General features: G+C 38.3%; 1 protein-coding gene across 1 annotated transcript; it reads left to right on the forward strand.

The window, feature by feature from the left end:
- Nucleotides 1–20188, forward strand: LOC139942215 (coatomer subunit epsilon-like). Its single transcript, XM_071938994.1, has 10 exons — nt 1–114; nt 3156–3218; nt 3521–3621; nt 4118–4220; nt 4663–4712; nt 5723–5858; nt 8225–8380; nt 8927–8995; nt 10797–10871; nt 19175–20188. Exons 1-10 carry the CDS (start codon nt 1–3, stop codon nt 19223–19225), a joined length of 918 nt encoding a protein of 305 aa, XP_071795095.1. The 3' UTR covers nt 19226–20188.
- Nucleotides 20189–20982: the final 794 nt, after the last annotated feature.

Below are 20982 nucleotides of genomic sequence, written 5' to 3' on the forward strand. Positions count from 1 at the left end.
ATGCAATATTCCATCATGGCAGCCCAGAGCGACGTGGACGAACTCTTCGAGATTCGCAACGCTTTTTACCTAGGAAACTTTCAAACATGTATTACCGAAGCACTGAAATTGAAGGTAATACCCCACACTGTAAACCTGTTTGTTTATGTTGTTTTAAAACTGGTATTTTCCAATACTTCCCCTTGAACAAGCTGTCATGTCAGATCCTCAGTTTTTCCGTTCGTGAAAAAGTAATAACAAACCAAAAGAGGGCGCTATTTATCAATTTAATGGTCGACTTTCATGGTCGCAAAAAGTCACTTGTTTTATCAATTTTGTCCATGACGTTATTCATACAGTTTACAAATTTACAGTGCAGCTATGCACAGATTGGAATTTTAAAAGTTACACCTTTTCAACAAAGGCCTTCCCGGCGCGGAAAGGTCAACAGTCACTTCATTCCTTCAATTCAACAATTCATTCAATCAGAACTTCTTAAAAAAACTTATTAATAAATAGTAAACTTGCGGGTACAACCATGTGTAAATCTCTTATAGGGTGAGTTGTACCCGCAAGTTTATTTATAGTTTCTCCATATTTCTCCACATTATGCAAAACTTCAAACAATACTTTTAAAAATTCATGTGAATGTCACTCAGCTCAGACAGACAACTCAACGGTTCGGACAACTCAACTGTTCCTGTATTTTTCAATTCAATATTCAATTACTGAGAATCAAAGTTCACTTAACAATAGATACATGTGATAAATCTTCTCTATTTATTAAGTTTTTTAGTGTTTGTTATAAGCTTGGGCGATATCACAATATTATCGAATATCGCAATATTAATTTGGAAACGATTTCGATATCGGATGGATTTGGTTTTAATCGAAATATCGATATATGGCGATATCGATTAAATATCGCGATGTATTTGCTAGCTGAAACATCTTGCACCCCATAGGTTTGGAGTAAAACCAGAAGAATAGGTCATTAGAACACCTCTCTTATGCTATGACTGTCTCTTCTACAACTTTCACTTGGAGTTTGAAGACTGATGATCAGGGGTTTCCCTTAACTTTTTTTTTCAATCGCCCGCCAGGCGAGTCAACCAAAATTCTCGATCGCCCGCAGGTTTTTTTACTAGCCCACATGTAATTATACACAAAATTTTCAAAACGAAAAAAAACAAAACAAAAAAAAACCCACGAAAGTGAAGCCCTTAAAATTGCTTTTTTTTGAGGATTTTATATCTGAATTTTTACCTTAAACTATCCCTTTTCCATCAACAACAACTTTAATGACTTTGTGGTTAGGGGGTCGGTTGATTTGAACATGTTTTGAACTCCTTTTGCAACAAAATCTTCAAGAATCAACGATCAGTCAACAACGCACATTGAGAAATAATTAATGAATTGCCCCGTAACGCCCTCTGTTGGCAAAAGTTGTCCATGTTATTGGTTGTCCAAGGCTGTACATTGTGCACAGTCTGCAGTCATTATGCACAACGTTCGGCAATTCTTTACTCCGTTCATGAACATGTACTGCATTGAAGTCTAGTCAAGAACATAATGAATATGGAATTTATTAATAGCCATCAACGGCCAATCACAGCGTGCAGAGATTTGGTCAGAATGGACTTTGGACGACTGTGTGCGTTGTGTATGTGCTGTGCATACTGCATGGATGTACCATGTATTGTGAGGATACTCGGCACCCTGGGTTTGTGCATCGTGTTTTCAATTGATTGTACGTGTTTTCTGATACGAACGACAGCAATTCCGGTCCCGATCACGACAAAATTAAATCTAGCAAGTTTCTAGAATTGTCAAACTTACTAATTTAAAAGCTTTAGTAGAAGTTTTCTGTGGGATTTTGCCACTGAACCCTCATTTATATGTGAAAAGGAATAATTATTTGACTCGCCCGGCGGGCTAGTGAGAAATGGTTTTCAGTTGCCCGCCGCTATTTTCACTCGCATTTGGCAATCGGGCGACCGCTAATTTGGAACCCTGAGATGTCAAATTTAATTAATCGCGATTATATCGAATATCGCGATATATTGTCGGCGATATATCGTGAATAAAATAAATCGATATCGCCCAAGCTTAGTTTGTTAAAATAAGAAAAGTTTATTTGATAAATAAAATAGGATTGATTCTGGTCTTTTTCTCAATTTGATTCTGATTCTATTTGAAAAACTGTTTTACCTCCTAATGCACACTATGTGGGCAAAACGCTGAGAAGCGAATGGAGTACAGCGTTTTGGCAACGTCGTAGCCTACTGGTCTAACAATATATTTTGACCAAAGGGTAGCCTTGCTCAAGGCAGTAGAATCATTCACTCCGAAAAAGACCGCCACTTTTAAATATTTATTTTTACCGTATACACTGCGTAATGTGTGTAATCACATCGCATGACACGACACCCTCTAACACTATCCGCATGCGTCGGCCGTCAGGCAGACAGCCTTGTAGGGTCTGTGTTGAAGTCAATGACTCATTACTATAATGCGCGTGAAAGAAGAGTTTCCACGGTCAACTCATTACCATCATGCTCACAAAAGACGAGACCCCATTGGTCATTGGCGGATGTCGTGTTAACATCCCATCACCAAGGACGCTCAGCAAGCATGATATGGTACAAAGGGTGTGACAAGGGAAGTGCGTGATTGGACGTTGAAATGAATAATTCATTTGCTTCACATCCAGTGTTGTCTGATAGGTCTGACGAAACTATAAATATTCATGAGCTGCATACTAGCATAGCGGAGAGCCCCCCTCCCCATTTTTTTCCATAATTAGATTTTTTTCATGAAACACACATTAAACCCGGAAGTTACAGACCCGATGAGTGCGGATGACTTGTGCACAGAGTAGTCGTAACGTGGTCGTTGAGCGATGTGACAGTGTACGGGTGGGTCGCGTAGTGTGATTACACACACTAAGCACAGTGTATACAGGTGGGTTTACAATGGCACATTTTTCGGAGTGAATAATGCGACTGCATGGTGCTACTACTCAGAATCAGATGTGATGATTTGTAGGTTGTGATAATTGTAAGATCATTGTAACTGTGCTCTGCCACTTATTCCCACAAGCCCTCTGCTTTTTATAACTGTACGAGTGTCATACTGCAATAAATTGTTCCACTTCATTTTCTTTTCTTTTTTAGCCTTCTTCATCTGAAGTGAAGTTGATGCGAGATGTGTATATGTACAGAGCTTACCTTGCAGGGGTAAGTCATAACCATCACATCGAGGTTCTGCTAATACTTGGTTCTTATAATACATGTACGCAAAGCCAAGTAGCTATTATGTAGATCAAAGTACTTTACACCATCCTTGCTCATTTATGTAATATTGACGCTAATTGTGCTGTTGGATGTTTAATCAAATAAACAAGAAATAAACCAAAATTCCTGGTCAAACTCAACCATATGGTGCTAAAATAATGTTCAATCTCCCATCAGAATAATGAGTTCTAGTAAAAAGGCTCTCTCTCATAGATTGCTGTTTTGTTCTCTCTGTGTATCAACAGCGTAACTACGGCGTTGTCTTGGACGAGGTGACGTCTTCATCACCCTCAGAGCTCCAGGCAGTCAGAATATTTGCTGATTACATGTCTTCACCCAGCAGGAGGTAAAATTGATTACTGGATATCTTATCGTCAAAAAATGGTTCATCATTTGCATTCAAGGAAGAAAGTGGTAGCACTGAAAGACTAACGAGAGGAACGAATGTCCAAATGCTAGGGTCCAAATGTCAGGCCATTAACAATCTTTTGCATTTTGCATTAACTAATTGCATGAAAAATGCATTGAGCTTTTATAGCAACAACTACTTCATCTACTTGCATTTGATTTTGCTTCAAAATCTTATGAAGTTATTATGTAGCTAGTTTTTAAATGCTACCACTTTCTTCCTTGTTTTTTTTTCTATTAGACTAACACAGCTATTTTTATTATCATTTATACATTCAGAGATTAGAGGAGTTTGTGTCAAGCACACTCATTTTGTGAATTATTCGATTCTTTGTGGTCATGAAACTATTTTGTGAAACTTATAGCAAACTCATGTCTTATTGAGTGCCTTGTGATGTCTTATTGAGTGCCTTGTGATCTTTATTTTCACGCAGAGAGAAAATAGTTTCTGAGCTTGATAAGAAGATGAGTTCCAGTGTTGGCGTTGATAACGATACATTCCTACTGATGGCCGCATCGGTCTACTATCATGAAGAGGTGGGTCAATTAAGCCTTATCCAACATGGCGGCTACGGCTAGGGCTGGGTTGTCAGCCATTATGTATTGAAGTATAGGACGTCCTTAGCTATACACCCATAGCAACAGTCAAAAGCCCTAGCAATAGTTGCTAATTTGGATATGGCCTTCTCAAAGAAACACCAACTTGTGTCTTGATGTAAGACTTGCCCTTGACCCAAAGCATTCTATGACAACTCTTTTAAACTATGGTATTTCATGTATGAGCCTGTCTTATTTATTTATTTCAGTGTGATGTCTTCAAGTTTTGATCTGATTTCAGATTTTGGTTTGCCTCGGAAGATCGTTAGGATTTTCACAAACAGATATCTTAAATTAGCTACCAGAATGGTAGTTAAGGTCTTCCATGTCATACCAAGTTTGTTTTAAGTTGACAAATGTCTCATTTTGCTGTCTTGTTCAGAACTTTGACGCTGCTTTAAGATGTCTTCACCAGGCAGAGACGCTTGAGTGGTAAGTCTGCTTCGCTTTCATGAAGGAACTGTTTGACCCTCAATGTTCACATTGTACCCCAAGTTTACCCTGTCAAAGAAAGCTTTGGTGAAACTACTCCAAACATTCATCTTTGACTGAGTTTTTGATCAAACAGAGAACCAACATAAGATCTGAAATGTTATCATTGACTGGTTGCATATACCCCTCATTTAGAATGTCTTTATATGACGTTGTTGGTGTGTATTTTACTCTTTATTCTATGTCATTGTTTACTTTTTTATGTGAGATCTTGGGTGAAAAAAGGTCTTGACGTTTCCAAAAGTATACTCAAAAGTTCCTTTTGAAATGTCGAGCAGATCTTGGATTGGCTTCGTCTGAGAAGAGATAACTTGCATTACTCCTTAACTAGTTAATCTGACTTGCTTCATCCACCATGCCAAGCATCAATCTTACTTGTTTACTTTACAAACAATGTTTTGTATATAAGAATTGTGATTGCTGATAACATTTGTATTGCATTAACTTGTTGTTGTCTTTTATGTTTATTGGAAATGGTTGACAGGTGTTTGATTCTTGTATATTATTCTTATTGTATTGTAATGCTTTCATTCATTGAGAACTTGGTCAAATGTTTGTTGAAATCTGCAATTTTTTTATATTTTGTTATTATATCCTCATTAAATGTTGTTCTTGATTATTGTATACATGCTGTTTAACAACAATGATTAATGTTAAGAATGATTTTTATATTAATATTTTTTATTAATTGTACAATGTAGTTATATATATATTTATTGTTAAATATGTTTCATAATTATTGGATGTTATTTAGAATCTGTTTGATCTAGTTCTTGATAAATTTGTTTGTCTTTTTATCAGTCATAAGCCAGTGATTCTTAATTCCTAATGCTTTGTTATGTTGTTGTGTATCTTACACAGTCTTACCGTAGTGGTCCAGATCTGTCTTGGGAGGGATCCAGCATGACTTAATTCCTAATTCTTTATTTTGTTGTGTGTCTTTTGCACAGTCTTGCCCTAACAATTCAGATCTGTCTTAGAATGGATCGAGTCGACCTCGCTAGGAAGGAACTTAAGAAGATGCAGGAGAAGGATGACGATGCTACACTGACTCAGATGAGCCAAGCATGGTTCAATCTAGCAGTGGTGAGTTCATTAGAGACAGTATTTCGAATAAGAATTCACTCCGGGATCTCAAAAAACGACACTAACAGCGAAAACAGTACCCAAAGGTTTATAGAGTTGTGAATTTTGTCGGCCACTCAAAAATGCACAAATTTTGGCTGATTGGCAAAACAAAAAATACAATAAATAAATACAAATTTTCACAAAAATAGAAGAGAAAACCATGTAGAATGCTCCAGATGCCACAGTAGGGCTTTTTAAACCAAGATAAACACCTTGAGTAGAAAACATTCTGAAGATGTTGTTTCAATTCATGGTTGTGACCATATACATGCGAGACAGGGATGCGTTTTTGGTGGTTGTAACGAATGTTTCAGTAGAACTTGTTATTGTTTGATCGCTGGCTATCAACGTGTTAGCTAGCGAGCCGTGCACGCCGTGTTAGCACGGCCAGTTGGGCTGAAAACACGGGCAAAAATTTGATGCACGGCTTGGGTGAAGCCGTGCTGTCTAATAATTTCAGTGAAAATTACTGAACTTCTTTTATTATTTTGTTGTTGTTGAACAGTTTAAAAACAGCAGTGAGTAAAATTAGATTTGGTTTTACCAGATTTCCTTCTTCTTTTTGAATCAAAATTTCAACGACGCAACCATAAAACAATCGCTCGAAGTTGCCTCGAAAACGCTGACCACATTGCGACCACACAAAACACAAGGCACAAACCACACATTACACAACGCACGTGCAGATTACATTACACAACGCAAGCGAGACACGCAGACTTCGTTTCAACAGTCAGTCGTCGTCATCGACCGTCATCAGCAGGCAACATGAACTCCATGCACGCGTGGTATGATAGAGGCAAATTCACACGCGTTTTCGTTCAGATTATTTTAGGAACCAATCTCATCTCCACGATCCTACAAACCATCGCGCACTGGACTTTTCTACTATGACGTCAGTATCAGTAACTGAGTGACACGCTGCGCAGTGCACCTTTTACCGCATACATTCTGCAGTTGCTTTGTAGATTGGTTCCGCAGTTTTTCCCAACTCGACGGCGGCAAACATGACGATCTTTTTTCCTTCTAGAAATTCAAGGGCACATCGTGTGTTCGTTGTAGAGTTTGTTTGAAACATCGAGACTTTTTTGGATTTCAATGTTTGCATCTCTTGGGTGTTAATGCAGTTGACAAAACGATGTTTATTTTCCGCTCAAAAGATTAAAAACTGGTTCATGTTTCTTTACAAATCTCAAATCGGTTTTGCTGTAGACCTCCCAAATTTATTTTTCAATGCATGGTACGTTTTTTTGCCCAGTGGAACTACTTAAATGGCACTGTCTTTCGTAACTGTTTGTTCTTTATTCTCCGCAGACTGTTTTCAAATTGCCTTTGACCCAGTTTCAACAATTAAACAACCTATAAGACTTAAACTTTATGAAATTTAAACAAATACTAAGGAAAATATTAATTACCATAATCAGTCAGTTTAAATTAAGCAAACAATTATGGTACATGTAAATCACTCTTGGCATTTTGATTGGCTGCAAATACTTGTGTGAATCATTATTTTACATTAACTAATTGATTTGTTTAAAATAAATACAAAAACTATTATCAGCTTCTTGACCTTAGGCCTATAGTTCTGAAATCGAATGGACAAGAATGGATAGAAAATTTACATTAGTAAATGATAACTCTTAATTTCTTCAATACCTCTTCATTTTTTTTAGTCTTTAAGCAAAAATTTGTATCAAGAGTAACACATGCCCAAAAATATTTTGTTGACAGCAAACTTGTACTGCATTATTTGTATCGCTTTTAAATCATTTCAGGCTAAATGGGTCCAAGCTCCATGGTCCAAGTAACTTAGCAGTGCTTTGAACTTGCCTAAATATTGACCCACAGAAACATTTTATACAGTTTAATAATGTATAGTGGACGTTGATCACGTTTACAATTTTCGAGTTGAAAACAAAACAAAAATTAAGTCAATATAGTTTACTTGTAACAGAAATAGATACCACAAATGCATCAGAAACCACCAGAGAGCACCTACAGTAGCCAGAGCTTCCAGGGCCCTTAAGGGGGGGGGGAGACAGACTTGGCGCTGCGCGCTCGTGTTGTGTGCTACGCACAATGTTTTTATTTTTTGTAGTGATTTTAGGTTGCACTCCCACTTTTTCAGTTTGCACTCCCACTTTCCAAATTCCTGGCTAAGACACTGCTGGCTATTGACTGAAACAGTTGTTGGTTATGACCGCCAAAACACACCCCTGGTCAACAATTACTGGATTTCACATAAAGTTGGTTGTCCGCAACGTGATGAAAGAACCAAGTGTGATGAAGCTTTAAATGCCTCTTTCTGTTTGTTTGATCCCCAGGGTGGAGAGAAGCTCCAAGATGCCTTTTACATCTTCCAGGAACTTGCTGATAAGAACGCAAGTACACCCCTCCTCCTGAATGGACAGGCTTCAGCGTGTCTACAACAAGGCAAAGTTGAAGATGCTGAGAGTATTCTTCAAGAAGCCTTGGAGAGGGTAAGAATCGCATTCCTTCTTGACATTCATATCGTCGCTATTTTTCACATGAAGAAATACTTCTTTTTAGGATTTACCTTAACAACTTTAAAGAGCTGTACTTGCCTTTCTCTGAACTATAATAATTATGTATCAATTGGGAAAATGCAGGGTTGTCTAAAAACACAATTTTCCGATAATTGCATTTTGCATTTTCACAAAGAGCCGCACAACCCCAAAGATTTCCGTAATGCATTTTAACAGAAATTGTGTCTTGGGTTTCTCAAAGAGCCACATAATATGTTGGTGTGGGCGTGGTTTATGGTGGAGTACACATTTGTGTATACCTTTCCATTATAGCCTTAACGTCTGATGACATCACATTGGAGGCTTGTGATAGACTCCTTGCAACATTTCTTGAACAATCCTCATTAAGTATTTTATACATTTTTTGAGAATGCTGCATGGAGTACTAAGGAAAACAGTTTTTAATCATGTTGGTTTTCTGGACGAGTGTGTGGAAATCTTATTTTATGAAAGCTTTCTTGTATAATTCTCTCTCAACAGGACAACAACAATCCAGAGACTCTTATTAACATGATTGTTCTATCACAGCATAGAGGCAAGGCCCCAGAGGTGAGTCTGAATTTTACATTTTTGTTTTTAAACAGCTCTAGCAAGCAAAATAATCAGGGTGTCTATGGACTGAAGCTGTTGTACAAACTCGTGAACGCAGATGAAAGGTTTAGGCTAAAGAATAAGCCTGACATTTTGTGGAGGACGTCATCATTTTTGAAATTGTAGTAAACAGTGCAGATATACAGGGGTGTAACTTGTGTATGTAGTTTGCTGGGTACCTCTGAAAAACAGTGTTTCACTGAGAGGTTTCCCCAGGGTAAATAAGAAATAAATAAAAAAACTTAAAAATAGACCACAGGCCCATGGCCATTGATTTGGTGTTGGGCCTGCAAACTCATCTACGGTAGTCAATTCCGGTGGTCTTGTCTTTTTCTCTGTTCGGACTCGGGAGTCTATCTTTTAATTCTGTTGAGTACGGATTGTTGTTGAAGAAACTTTGTGCTGTAAGCCATAGAGTAGTTCACCATTACACAATGGCAACAATGATGGTATTATTTGTGATTGGCAGGTAAAACCTTCAAACGATACGCATGTAAGATTTTTAATCCCAGTTTTTTGGTTTATATCTAACGCTGGTGCCACAGGGGATCCAGTCCGGGTTGTTGATTTCTGTTCTGACTTAATCGTACATGAACATCAACTACGCTGTCCAGCGGGGACAGGTTTTTACAATTTTGTTTTCTTTCATTAAATACATTTTCAGGAAATTTCCAAGCTACTGCTACTTTAGGACCTCAGGCAACATTTTGTTGATTTTACTATTTTGTATTATTTATTAATGAATGTTTAAAGGTTGCTGAATTTTGTGTTCTTGATTTCAACTTGTTTATTTTCTTACTTGATTCACTGAGAGAGGTTTGCGGTAACATCATGTAAATATCTCTTTTTGAGTAATGTTGGTTCTGAAAAGAACCAATGGTTAAAGACTCATTGTTTCAATCAGTATGTTTCGATCTGATTCTCCCTTCCATTTCAAATCGGCCCAACTCTAAACACTTGTTTTTTTATATATAACACAATTTCTTGGTAATTTGAGGAAGCTTTTTACATTTCTAAGTTTCAAAGCCATACTATTATGGATGTGGATTGGTCATATCTTGTTAGGCTGTTTTGCAGTGGAAGGGTCATGAAGGTTCCTACTTAATTGTGTGGGTTTTGCCTCAAATAAGTCACTGCTGTTTTCCTCCCACATCTTCTATTCTCTTCGCTGTGTTCTTGGCTAGTACAGTTCACTTTTCTTTGAACCCTTGGCTTCACAATCAGAGTTAAAGAATGAGATGAAATACTTTTGATTCTTTTTATCCCAAAAAAGTTGTAAGTGACAGTTATTCAATTGAGGTTTGAATGAGTTACTGTTGATGTTTGCTTGATTGTCTTTACCCCAAACCTCAGAGACTTATTTCCCTTTACTCTGATAATTTATGATTAATAAATACCTGGTCATTAATTAATTAAGTAGCATACCATGCTGCCAGGCAGCCAGGTTGGCAGCCAGGTTGGCAGCCAGGTTGGCAGCCAGGTTGGCAGCCAGGTTGCCAGCCAGGTTGCCAGCCAGGTTGGCTTAGGGGTTTCTGTCCCTGCCTTTCACCTCTGTGTGTGTGGACCCTAGTTTGATACCCAGACCAGAGACTTGCATGTGGATTGGGTTTTTCAGGTTTAAAGGGGTTTCCCTCCCACATCTAAAACTGAAACTGCTTCTTTGTCTTTGCCAACAATACAACTCAGATTAAGATTCAGATGCTGTGTGTTTTGCATAAAGATGACCACATCCTGTTTTTGTTTGATTTATCACCTATAGGTTAGCAACAGGTACATCTCACAGTTGAAGGACTCCCACGCTAACCATCCCTTCATGAAGGAATATCTGGCAAAGGTAAGAAGATGTTTTAAAATCTCAAAAATGTTCTCAAAAATGTAGATTCTATTTTTTGAATGGCCAAGAGTGAAGACCAAAAAACTTCATAGTTCTGAAATTTAAGTAAAAATTGTTTAAAGTCACCTGGAAGTGGTATTTTTTTTAAATAAAGCTTTTGTCACTAAAATATGTGTTTTTATGAGAGGAATGTGAATAAAAAGTTAACTAAGGTTTAACAATATTAGTTTTGATTGTATTTACAAATTTACGAGTAGGCCCCAACCCGAGAGGGCGCTGTTCGTGACGTACTTGAAGGCGCGATATTTGAAGAGAAATATTGTAGTCAGGCCCCCGTACATGACGTCTGGGAACATGGCACATCAAAACAAATTTAGACACGATTTTACACACATACGTACATTGAAGCTTGAACATGTTGAACGCCAAGTGGTTTTTACAAAAGCTATTGCTGCTATTTTTATTTAACTGTGCAACTTTTTAGTGCAAAATGGGTTGTAAGATGTGGGTATGCCTACGTATTATTATAGAAACACGGCCACGGAGCAGACTGCACGCACGCACTATGGCTGCTGTATAATGTGTGGACGGTCACATATAGGACCTGCACGCACGGTGAATCGCATGCGGTGCCAACAAATAATCGTGTCACTTGGCAAAAGCTAAAAACATATCCTCAAAGTTCAAACTAACCCGAAAAAAAATCCTATTTCCAGGTGCCTTTAATTAGTTTGTTTGTTGATGGCGTGTCATTAAGCTCTGGTGTGTCTGATCAGCAGAGTGGGTTGCGAGTCCCAGTTTTGATACTTCTCTCATTAAGTGAAACACTTTATCATTACTGCTTTGTCCTTCCTATGAGACATAAAGCTGTAGGTCTTGTGTGCTGTGCAAAGCACCTAGGGGTCGATTTCACAAAGGTAGTCCTAACTTAGGACTAGTCCTAAGCAATGCTAAGAGATCGGACTGGTTCTAAGTTAGGACCAGTAACTCATCCTAACTTAGGACTGGTCCTATCTCTTAGCATTGCCTTGGACTAGTCCTAAGTTAGGACTACCTTTGTGAAATCCACCCCAGTTCACTTATCGTTATGAGAAGGAGTGTGCCCTTGTGTTTTCTGGTTGGATTTACTGCAGATTGCGCCATACATGGGTTCTCATTGGAACAAAGCTCAGCTTACCATGTAGACAAAATAATGAATGCTTTGAGATGCCCTAAATTGTGATAAGGTGCTATAAGAAATGCGCATTGTTATTATTGTATAATATGCACTTTGCGGTAACACCTTGTGGAAATCTACTCTGGTGTGTAGATTTTGTTCCATGGAAACTATCTTTTTATTTTACTACTGCAGAGAGGGTTGTCCCATCAGTTGTCAATGAACTAATCTCCATGCGGTCTATGGATAGATAATTGAAACAATTAGTTAGACAACAATGGGCTTTTGTACCCCAACCTAGGGACAGAAATACACAATCAGAATATAAATAATGGACTTTTTACAGTTTCACTATCCTCCATTTATAATGCTCACAGTGCGCAGAAGCTGTTATTCCTGTCATTTGGGCCATTTATTTAATTCCTAAAACCTTCACAACTCCCTGGGTGACTATACAGCCTGTGCTACCAAACCACGCTCAATCAGTCCCAAGTATCATCTCTGCCCTCACAGGTACCCCATTAACTCCTGGGTGAAGAGAAGCAATTATAGTTTAATGTCTTTCTCATGGACACAACTGTCATAACTGTGATTCAAAGCCATGCTCAGATGACTGACAAAACAACTCGCCTGTCTAGTGTATTAGTCTGCTCGATGAAAACAAAATTGCAAAAATAAAGTCTAAAAAGTAATATTTTATGACTTTGTATGAGTGGATACTACAACCTGTTATTTTTTTATGAAGAAAAAGGCGGCTTAAATCCTATATGTTAGCAGCAGGTACTGCATTGATGATTGATTATGTTAACTTGGCATCAGAGATCATGTCCGCGGCAGAAAAAGTGTATTTTCATCTTGTTGCCATCATCTTTGTCTTGAACTCTTGTCCACCCAAATAATGATGACTTCTGACTTGCATTGTTCCCAAAAACCTTAAATAAAAAGGAACCTGCCTATTTTCCTCCCAGCCTCAACTTGATTATATTGGTTGTAATGGAGAATGGGAAAATGGTGGTACCAAGATAAATGTCTACTAATACGCACAGCCGTACAAACCCCTCCGTGTACCTGACCTGTTTGTGAACCACTCTATTATTGCAGAGTTATTATTTGGCCATACGGGTGGGGGGGGGGGGGGGGGGGCGGGGTTGGTGGGGGCGGTGGCTAATCAACTCAAGGGAATCTACCTACATTGATATTAGATCCGGATATATTAGGGAAATGACTACAAAGCTTAGATACTCTAAAAACACTTACTGATTGGGCTGTTTGAGAAATGCTTCAAGCCTTGTTTTAAAATGAAGAAAAGAAGATTGATAGAGTGGGAGGCCCATGGCTGTAGGGAATCCGTCTTGGGGGGCAGTCCAGACTTATTGGAACTCAACAAGAGCATAATTGAGCTTGGAGAGTCTGTGGTTGTGTGGGCAGGGAAGCTCACTCTATAGGCTACTGAGAAACCGTTCTCTTCTTATTTTCCCTCTTCGTCTGATTTACTCTTTTTCTTTGCTACACCATTTCACCCTCTTTCTCTAGCACTCACCTCAAGTAACCTTCTTGGCATTTTGTGAATTTAAATGAAGAAAGAACGTATCACTTTTTCTCCAGTTTTTAATTTGCCCGTGTAGTTTGATGTTTTATTTTGAGAGTATTTTTTTTTCTGTTGGTGATAAGTTATTGTTTGGGGGAAACATGAACTGTTCATTAATTTGAAAGCTCCCTTTATCGTAAAAATGGTAGTGTATACTAATCGTCCGCGGAGGATTTGCTGCAACTGAAATGCTGCCGTCGTTAATGTTTGTACTTGCACTTTACATTAACATTTAAAAAAAAAGTACAGATTGAAAACATGTTAAATTTGCATCAGGGATAAAGAATATTATATGTTTTTTTGTTACCCATACACTGATGTGTGTAAAGTACTCATTACTGTATACTTGCTACTTCCTTTTGTGACCTTTTTCCCCCAAAGTTGAGCCCTTGTAGAGGTGTAGCATTAGGGATTGTAACAGTTTCTAACTTCTCTTCTGGTTTATAAGAAAGGTTGGCTGATGTAGCTTTCTACTATCTTTATCTTTGAACTGTGTAAGTTTAATGTAAATCTGTGTACTTTTGTGTTTTGTGTTGCTCAAAAAGTACCCAAACCCTTTGTAATAATTATCAAAAAGTGCGCTACTCCGGGGTTTGGTGGGAGGGGGGGTGGGGGCTGTTGAGATCTTAGACAAACAAGACTTTGTTTGCAGTTGAATAATCATTTCAAATGTCTGAGAAAAAAAGCCGCTACAGACTGGATTTAAGGATCTGCACGTGTGAGAACAATCAGTGTCAGTTGAATGTCATCTTCTCCCCTTAGGTTAAATGCACTTTGAGCATTATATTATAAAGTTCACTCCCAATGGGATTATTAAATCTCTCATAATTATTCACCATTTGTATTATTGTATTATTTAATCAAGAGACAATGATGCGTTGTCATCCAATTTGTGATGTTGTTAAATAAGCTGTTAATGGGATGGTTAAGTCAATACCAGAGAAGGTTGGTTTGTTCGTCCATTCGTAAGACACAGCCTGTCTCTTGAAGACGTTGTTGCATATTGCACTCACCACAAGAGGGTGTCAATTTTTTAGAGAGGTATGGGGTAACACAAGGTTAACACAAAATTTGACTTTAATAAATTTGAAACAAAAAGAAAATATTGTAATTTTTACTTTTAAGAAATGGCTGATAAAACATTGACAGTTGTTTACTTTTGTTTACAGATTTAATAATGGAGGTTTCATGATTTTGCCCACAATCTATGATGAAGTACAAATCAAATTGGCCCCACCAACAATGGCATTAAAAAACCTTAGTTTCAAAATTAATGATAAATCACGCAATGGATAGGAATCTCTTTATACTTACTACATAGCACAACATCTTTATTCAAACTTCCATAATTTTACAATTGAGTTAATATTATAATAAAATTGAACACAAGAGTTTTTCAAGAGCAAATTGTATGTTACCAATTCTCATTCGATTTCATACTTCCTTTTAAGCTGTCACTTTTAACAGTTTGAAAATTGATTCATCACACGAAAAAACCTGATTGAAGCACTAAGGCAATCTTTGTAAGTTGTTGTCCACTTAGATCACAGCTCTTGACCTAAGTGATATTCTTCATTTGTGTTACCCTTGGGAAATATCAGACAAATTGTTAATAATAAGGCTTGAAAGTCTGTTAAAGCCTACACTTTACATGTGTGTACATCTAGGTCAGCCCTTGTAGTTTATAACATTTTTCCTTTTTTTCTTCATGGATTGAATATCATGCAAGCATTAGGGAGTCTGATTTATGACTAGATAATGTTTCCTTTAATTTTGTCAGTAACTATCCAGGGGAACTAGTTTCTCATAGGGATGCTTTTCAACGCTGAACTAGCTAGCCGTACAACCCCCTGGGGCTCAGTGTCTTGAAGATTCATCTTAAGATTAAAGTTGTCAGTCTTACCTTTGTGATTTGTATCTTGACATCACACTTAGCAGTTGCGAACGATTCACACTTTAGATCAGTCTTTAGCTCTTTGTGAAATCAGCCAGGCGTTAGAACAAGCTTTTGGCTGGTGGACCACTGTTAATGAAGAAGGATGAGATAGGTCATGTATGTACACAGGATTCTGGAACAGGCCTGTTAGCACATCAGCAGAAAGCAAATTGAAAGGGCACTTGTTCATGCAGCATTGCACTTAAAAGTGGATTCTATTTGATGGTATATTATGGGCCTGCTTGGGGGTGTAGTAGTTACACACTGTATTATTCATTCATCCCTTCATTCATTCAAACCTACATTTATTTCCATACTTCATGAAAACAGTACAAATTTTTTTTTCTTAAGGAGTTACCAATAAACAAAACTTTTTAAAGGTACTGCTTTTGGTAATTGTCAAAGACTAGCCTTCACAGTTGGTGCATCTCAACATAAATAAACAAACCTGTGAAAGTTTGAGCTCAATCGGTCATCGAAAATGCGAGATAATAATGAAAGAAAAAAACACCCTGGTCACACAAAGTTGTGTGCTTTCATGTTTGATTTTGAGACCTCATATTCTCAATCTGAGGTCTCAAAATCAAATTCGTGGAAAATTACTTTACTACATTACTTCAAAGGGAACTGTTTCTCACAATGTTTTATATTATAATACCCCTTACCAATATTCTGCCTTTTCATTGGTTTAGAGCGCGTTACATGATATGTCTTAGTTTTACTAGACAACGGTCGTGTGATAGTGCGTCGGTTTGCCATGTGATAGTGCATCGGTTTGCCGTGTGTAGTCTTGACTATCACACGGCGTGCAGTACCCAGACGTCCGTTGTACGAGGATGATAAGTTAATAGTCTCTAACCAGTTCGGATTACATGACACTACATGCAGCACATACAGTAAAAGTGTTTGCAATCTGTATTCCATCGTCCGTGGATTGTAGCATTCAGGTCTGTAACTTAATAGTACAGTATTTAGAAATGTTTGGGGTGTTATAAAACAAATATGGACTGCTTTTACTCATGCAATGGTTAAAACTATGACTCCCTCGGTGATCCCCGGAGCGTTCTATTTTCACTCGGCTTCGCCTCGGGAAAATAGAACGCTCCGGAGATCACCTCGGGAGTCATTGTTTTAACCATAGCACTCGAAGCAGTCAATATTTGTATACTATCAACATCTCCCCATTATTCGTTACCAAGAAAAGTCTCATGCTAACAATTAGTTTGAGTAATTACCAATAGTGTCCACTGCCTGTAATGAGGCAGAGAAAATTGAATACGTATGGAGGCATCATCTAGAAGCTGAGGCTTATGTAGGGATGCCTGGGGACAGACAATAAACGGGGACAAGAACGAGTGGACAGACAATTAGAACAATAGCCTTGACTCTAGGCTGTCGGCATAGTGTGCCCCGGCCTGGCGCGGCACGATTCGGCATTCTGCACGCTGCGCATACATGAACAACGTATACATTGTATGTACAGTACATTGTACAGCGAGAACAGTATAGCGAAGTCGTGAGTACGGTCGTGTCTTTCTACTTTCAAACTCGTACACGTGGCACAAACAACAGCCTTGATGGGTTTGTAACATTTTATTGGAAATCCGATAAAAGGATGTGGGCGTGTCATTCTAAACATTGGTCAGTCACAGGCGCCATTGAGAATGACGTATTACTGCTAGCAATCATGCCACGTCCATCTGTGTGTGTACGCTCTTTGGCTGTATGCATACATGTACTGTACACGTGCTTAATAGCAGTGTCGGGCAAGTGTGGTGTATGTTTAGCGGGTCTGAATGCGTTGCTGGACGGTATACGGCTACCGGTGTGGCGGACAAGCCTCGCTCGGTCGGTACGGTGTTGAACTTCAAAGAGAGGAGGAGTTCCTTGGCCCAGTGTCTTGGGTTTCATTATAATACAAGGACTAGCATCATAAGTACAATGTAGCTGGTAGATTTGTCCCTGAATTGGAAGCTGCTTTACTATAAGTGTACTGTTGTAGTGTAGTAGTGTTAGTTTATGAAATTGATCTTTACTTGTAGTTGTTGTTCAGCCACACGCCATCTTCTACAGTCTGGTATGTTTTCGACCAACATATATTTTTGATCCCCAACTTTGATTTACCGCGAGAAACGTAATGATAAATGTCTACATTAAAGACAAAATAGACAGCTGGGTTTCTTATCTCATATAACCAAACATGGCTGGTCTGAAATGGGGAAAACAGAATGATATTAAGTGTTTGTGCTTCAAGGGGATGGGGTGTGTTGTACTGTCATATGCCCAACATCTAAGAATTCTAACCAAGTAGGCATCTTGCCGGAAACACATGACACCTGGATACTTTTTGAACCTTTCTCAAACACATTTCACACACTGTAGGGTCTAATTTTCTTCCTTCTATTTCTACATCCATGATTGATGCATTGAACGTGGTTGTTTTATCTTGTTGAAAGCTTCTGTAATTGTGCTACGATGTACTGTTGCAAATGACACACCATTAATTTCCAGCGACTTACAGTAAACAACTTTGTTTTACTAGGGAAGGGATTTTTCCCTCGCCCGCCGCCATTGCCATTCGGGTTGTTTACGTCGACGAGCACATTGAACACCCAGCATGGTGGATATGTGCACATTACAAGTCTTATTATTATTATTATTATTATTATTATTATTATTATTATTTATTATTACATGTCTGCATGTGCGAGTGCTTGCAGAACGTTGTGATTGACATCGCAGCGAGAGTTTATAGGTTAACCAAAAACCAATGAGAATGGGTTGTTAGTAAACATTAGCATAATGATTGTACATGCACATGTACAGTACGTATGTATGTGTTAATGCATGGGGGGGGGGTGCGCTGGTGGAATTCCGTGATGGGGACTGGGATTTTGCAGGTCGCGGCTGGTTGGAGCGCCTTGATCAAGGCTATTAAAACAAAGACAGACATGATGAAGACAACAACGGATGTATGAGCACAATCTCATACAGCTACTTAATCACAAATAGTCACTTGCGAAATCAAGCCTAGGCCATAATGAAGACAACTTATTCAAGTGTGTACTTGACATTACAGTATTGACATATTTCCTGGCAAGAAATCCACTTCAGATTCTACTCTTTACATCTTGCGCAATTCATATGTTTTCAAAGACTCAAACATTCCAAGAAGAACAACCTCATTTTTGTTTACCCTTACACTGCTGTGTATGAATCACTGTATACTGTAGTACTTTCTTGAGTTCTGTAAAAAAAAACACAGGCAAATTACTCTGATGGGATTTGAACCCATGACCTTTGCTTTGCCAGAGCAGATGTCTCACCACTAGACTATCGAGCTAGCACGATGGCTATCAATCAATCAATCAATCAATCAGAAGACATTTGTATAGTGCCAAAATCAACAATTGTTCAAAGACTAGAGGCAGTTTGAATCCTATGTTTTAGCAGTGTGTACCGCAAAGATTTAATAGTGAACAACCTCTCTAAATTATTACTAATAATTTTTTTCCCATCCAAGTAATCATAAAGTTTCTAGGAAAATCAGTAATGGCCAGTTTGTTTGTACCTATAGATGCATCTAATTGTTTTTCTTATTTTCTTCTTCTTTGTTTATACAGGAAGCTGAGTTGGATCGCCTGTCTAAACAGTATGTTTCATCATCAGCATGAGGCATGGAACCAGACTGTATATAGCCAATTATTACTATTCCCTCTTCCTGGTTAGTTTGTACATGGGGTGGTGGATGGATTGTAGCATGGGAAGAAGGTTGATTTGGGATGGGGGTTGGCTCAATAAGCTGGGCTCGATTTCACAATAAGATTCATCTTAAGATGAGTTGTCAGTATTTACCATCGTGATGTGTATTGTGAAATCACACTTTGCTTAGCAATTAGGTGTTGATTTAAAGTTAAGATCAATCTTAGCTCTTTGTGAAATCGTCCCCAGAAGTCAGTGTTGTATATGAAAGATTTACTCCCCCCATCTGCACCCCTATGATCCCCCTTGTAAGATTGATAAAAAAACAAGTTTTATGTTCATTTGGAGGAATATTTCTTTGTTTCTAGTAGCACTATTAGTATATAGGCCTCCTTGATGACATAATAGAAGACCACTCTTAGTTAGCTGGTGAAGTCTAGCTAGAACGAGGAACCCCCTTTTTTGTGGGGGGGGGGGGTGGTCGGCAGGGGTCAGGGCTGTCTTGAGCGGCTCTTCTAGATGTAATCTTTCATGTGGATATTTGCTGTCGCATCTAGACAATTAAAAGTTCATTGTTATTTTTTGTAAATTACAATCTCACCTTTGTTGTTACTCAGTTTAATTTTTGCCCTCATCAATGGTTGTCAAGACCAATGAACTGTCACTTGGGACGGCAACCACAGTAGTCTTGTCCAAATTGACACATTCTTTGTTTCTCTTGAAAGGACCAACATGTTCTGTTCTAATGAATATTTCAAGTACTTTCCTCACATGCTCTATTTTCAACAAACCAACCGTAAATATTTCTCATAAGGGCACTGTCACTTTAGTGACAGTTGTATTATTCGCCTCTAGAAAAATTATTTGTTTTATTAAGCCTGTATGCATTTCCCAAAATCATGTGTTTTAAAAGAAATAAATAGTGTAATAACTAATGTACGTTTTGTGATTGTTTTATTTGTTGTTCTGCATGTCTGATTTTCATCTTTTGCAGTTTCTAACGAGGCAATGTTGCACATACCACTTATAGCCACCACTGTTTACGACATATGAATTTGTTATGTTTGCTTTTGGTACTTGGGCATCTGAAAGCACACAAAGCTATGCAATCGGGGCTGATTTTTCTTTCACTAACTACTCTTTTGCAACTTTGATGACCGATCGAGTCAAAATTTTGACAGATTTGTTATTTTATGCAAAAGATATATTGGGATTACACCAAGTGAAGAACACTAGATTTTGACAATTACCAAAGATGTCCAGTGCCTTTGAACGTATTCTGTCCGAAATTTGACACTGTGTTTCCCCATTGATGAATATTCGTCGTATCGGTTGACTTTTTCGATTCGTTTTACCTGTCCCTTTAGGGGCTCCGTATTGAAGCTAAAGGTTCCGTGTGAAACTTCTGCTTTCAAATTTAAAATGGCGTACGTGTCCCCGGGGACGTGCAATGATTTGTTTGGCGGTCGGTACGGTCGTCTCAAAATGTGTGTTATAATTTTTCCCGAAAGCCTTATAAACAAGATGGTGTAGGCATCCCCCCCCCCAATTTAAAGTTAATAAAAGAATTGCGAAATATGAGAATCTTCAAAGACACCTCGTGGTGAGTTGTGGAGATTCAAACTCCAGTGGTGTCCGTTTTTAATGCTGTGGTCGAATATGTGGTTGGTACCCGCTGTCATCTCGTTAAACGTGGATTGGGGGGGGGGGGGTGTTGTAGCTGCAGGTT

This window comes from Asterias amurensis, chromosome 9 (assembly GCF_032118995.1).
Source record: "Asterias amurensis chromosome 9, ASM3211899v1".
Classification (NCBI taxonomy): domain Eukaryota; kingdom Metazoa; phylum Echinodermata; class Asteroidea; order Forcipulatida; family Asteriidae; genus Asterias; species Asterias amurensis.